Raw genomic sequence first — 3,990 nt, 5'->3', positions numbered from 1 at the left:
GTTCACCTTTGCGCCCCCCTATTGTGGTGGGTCAGTAATGGCCTTATTTACAGAACAAAAGCGCCTTTTCACACCCTCTCAAGAAGGGTCCACATGGCCCCTCTCTGGTAGTTCTATGGGGGGGAGCCACTTGGCCCCTCTCTGGTACTTAGAGGAAGATTCTCACTTGGCCCCTCTCGGGTAGTTCTAGTGTTAAAGTCTTGTAGTGTGACTCAGCCTTTAGTCAGAGACTCTGTAGTCTGGAACTAGTTAACCTGAAGTTAAACAACGACTCAGAAAGCAGTTGTATTAGTGTGGATTAAGTTATACCAGATTAGTTTAGTCCTGGTTTTATTTAAGCCCTGACTGCGAAACTGGCCCGTACAGTTTACTGACCTAAATATTTTAATAAAAAAAGAAAAAGAAATTAGTTAAAATGAAAACAATCAAACACAATTTAGGTTCACAAATATCCCTTCTGTCAAAGTTTGGCAATGTTTGATATTGTGTACTGAGACGATTCATTTGACATAGATTTTTAGATTAGTTAATTAGATTTTCATTTGTAGCTTCAGGTATTAGAGACTGTTTTCTGTAGCTTGGATTGACAATTGATTTTCCTTTGTATTATAACTTTGAATTTGTCTGAGTTATATTTAATCAGTGAGTTCAGTCAGTGAATAAACCTCAAAGAATGAGCACTAATAGAAAAACGACTAGAAGAACTCAGCACCACTGACTGAAAAGAAAAATCAGACTGTAAGCCTAATGTCAGGGGCCTTATGGAAGTTCACTTTTGTCAACAAACAGAGAAAAAAAATATCTAGATACTGTAGAGTCTGAGACATATTCAGTCTGAAGGACAACCAGCATGAATGTAAAGAGAGTATTTACAAAATATATAGTATATTACATAAAGTTCAAGATTCTGCTTTACAAAATAAATAAAAAAAACTTTTTACTAGATAACATAGTGTATATCAGATGTGAAAAGGTGGCAGTCAGGCCCACTTTAATGCACCAGAGCCTAATGTAGGTATTTGAACAACAGTCTGCAGGACTGCCCTGCAGGCCTGGATTAGATGTCAACACTCAGTTCATTGGRGGGAAGTGACAGACTGTAGACAGGAACGGRAACTGATAAATGGCCCAAATCTTAGGTTTGGGAATGCTTTCATCACCCTGACAAAACTTTATGTACACTGGTTGCAGTCCTAACTGGGCACAACCTGCTCAACTGCAACAAAAYRGTGATGGGACTCCATGACAATGGTCTGTGTGATGCCTGTGGAATTGAATTAGTGACCTCTTTACACTAAGAMCACTGACTGGCTCTGAGCAGTCAAAGGAAAATAATCCTTAGGGAAACTTTTATTGATCCAGAGAAGCTCAGAACACTAATTGTTTCTAACCTGGTGTCCTTTGTCCAAGGATCGTGGAGGTTTAATGCTCAGTGTCTTTTTGGGGAGAGCAATGGGCCCACTTACGAGGCCCCCGCTCATAGGGGTTCTTTATCCAACCCCACTCACCATAATCCTATCAGACACTGTTCATACAGGCAATTTGGCTTTTAGCTCATGAATCATTTCAAATTAGTCATTGTTCATTGAGACCTGCAAAGCTGTATCGACAGTTTGTAGCAAAACTGACCAACAGGTTTTTGAGACACATTCTGAAGGGGAAATAAAACAAGCTTCAGACAATGAGCTGGCAGCTTCTAGTGGTAACGCCTTTTCACAGATTATAAAGCTCAGGAGCARACCTCACCTGTTGTGACAATGAGCCTGGCTTCATCACTGATGTCCTTCCTGGCAGAATTGGATGCAACACAGCGGTAGACACCCTCGTCTTCTTTGGCCACCTCCAGAATCTGAAGCACCCCATTGGGAAGGGAAATGAACCTGTCACACAGAGGAGAGTGAGACAGAGAAAGACAACAGAATAAACAACTTGATGCTCTGAAGCATGAAGCATCCACCTGATCAGCTCTTCTTGGATCCTGCTTGGTTTATCTTTACAAGGCTCAANGCACAACTTAAGAACAAATCTGTGCGTACGAACGGTTCTTGCATGAGGCCCAGTGGATGTAATTCAAAGCACATTTTTTATAGACTAAATAAGTACTCATTTCTTGAGTGCATATCAGTCCCCAAGGTGCAGCTTGTGTGAGTGTAAGCAGTTATATTCTGAATGATCTCAGCAAAAAGGCCTGGCATTCATTGCACACATTATAAATTAATCACTRAGATTACGTACAGTAAAACAGTTATTTATAGGGCTTTGCGTAGGTTAGTTTGCCTTTGAAAACAAACACATAGAAGAAATGCACAGAATGCAAATAAAAAGGAAGCAAAGAAAAAAAACTGGGATTTTAAAGCAGTATGTAAATACTGTAAATACAGTATGTTTCTAATTTTCCACATTTTCTGAAAAAAGCATGCAACTATATGAACTCAGCAAAGAGTCAAACGGTGACTGTGGGTGCTGAGGTGTTCTATTCATATTAGTGAAACTGAGAGAAGCCATGGCTTTAAATCTGACATCTGTTTTATGTCAACACTCATAACAGAATTAGAGTGTACAGTATGTGAGCTTTTTTTTACACCAGCAAACTATTTTGAGAAAAAACCTGAAAATATTAGCCCTCTTGAGACAAAGCGAAAGCATTCATAAATATAGACAAGTCATGTGTAAGAAATACAAACAACTTCTGCAGAGTCTGTCCACAATAAGGAGGACAAACTGTTTTTAGATTTCTATTTTTGTRGCATTTACAGTTGTGGTTCCTCAACTACAGTCTGAAATGGTAAAAGGTTTAAACTAGAAGCTAAAAAGGCACAGAGTAAAACTTTATTATTAACATTTTAACATTTTGGTAAAAATCTGTAAAAATTATATTCTGGTTAATATTATTTTCCCCCCTCTGTTACTCTTTTTGTGGCATTTTTTTGTAAAGGTATGCACATTTTTTCATCCCTGATTTATAYACTTAGCATAGGATATTGGTAGATTACTTTTTGTTGTAACAATGTCACTTGGCAATAAATCTTACCCCTAATTTACACTACATGAAGTTCCACTCCGCTTCGGTCCAACCTCCACAGCAAATACACCATCATAATAATCAATAAAAGTATTTACATTGGCTCCGCACAGCGGCGCAGGACAGCGGTGAGCGGACAACAATCCGCCAAAATTAGATTCAATCCTATTTCTGCTGGACACGGGAGTCRTTCTAAAAAGGTCATGTCGCACCAACAGGAAAAAGAACGAGCACAACATTCATATTTTCAAAATAATTCACAAAAGACCCACTAATTTTTTGTTGAAATTCTAGCTATATATATATATATATGGATATATACACAAATGGTGTCAAAATGTATCATTTTGTTTGGGAAGCTGATGGCAACGTGTAGCAAGCAGCATATGATTACACACATGATACACGTGGATTTTATTTTGAAATCAGAAGTTTCAAAGAGATGACAGCGATACAGTTTCAACTGTTTGGAGTCCATCTTCCACTTTCACATTTATCTGGCATTTCCTGCACACGCTTCTCGGAGCTCTAGACCGTGCTGGCATCTATGACTGGACGCTGTATAAATCTGGGTGCAAACGAACGGCGGTGAACCGGAACTGCATGTAAATTAGGGGTTATACCGTGCACCTGATTAGCACCACTTGGGGGTTCCAGAAGCTCAAAACAAGTGTCAATATCAACAGGAAATAGCACAGGAGATTTGGCCAATATTTTTATGTGCACAACCCACATGCTCGGGTCTACTGCTCCTCCCAAAAATGCGTGTTCTTTACAAATTGGCACGATTTAAAAGTGAAATTATTAGGTTTCCAACGGTATACAATGTATAAGAAGCATTGTTAAAACAACAGTAACAAATAAATAATCTACTAAATACAAATTTACATCCTTACTACTTTTTGTGCTTGCTTTACAGTATATACACACTCAATGACCAGTCAGAACCCCCCAGATCAGAGCACCTG

The 3,990-nt window shown here is 38.8% G+C and overlaps 1 protein-coding gene across 4 annotated transcripts in view; it reads right to left on the bottom strand.

Moving 5' to 3' along the window:
- igdcc4 (immunoglobulin superfamily, DCC subclass, member 4) overlaps nt 1–3,990 on the bottom strand; it is a 62,610-nt gene that overhangs the window by 27,689 nt on the left and 30,931 nt on the right. For all 4 annotated transcript variants that reach the window (XM_014021941.1, XM_014021942.1, XM_014021943.1 and 1 more), the window contains one exon: nt 1,747–1,880. In XM_014021941.1, coding sequence (XP_013877395.1) covers nt 1,747–1,880 — 134 coding nt within the window. The remainder of the gene's footprint in view (nt 1–1,746; nt 1,881–3,990) is intronic.

This window comes from Austrofundulus limnaeus, unplaced genomic scaffold, assembly GCF_001266775.1.
Source record: "Austrofundulus limnaeus strain Quisiro unplaced genomic scaffold, Austrofundulus_limnaeus-1.0 Scaffold311, whole genome shotgun sequence".
Taxonomy (NCBI): Eukaryota; Metazoa; Chordata; class Actinopteri; order Cyprinodontiformes; family Rivulidae; genus Austrofundulus; species Austrofundulus limnaeus.
Note: the sequence above shows the minus strand (reverse complement) of the source record. Positions and strands in the feature narration are given on the sequence as shown.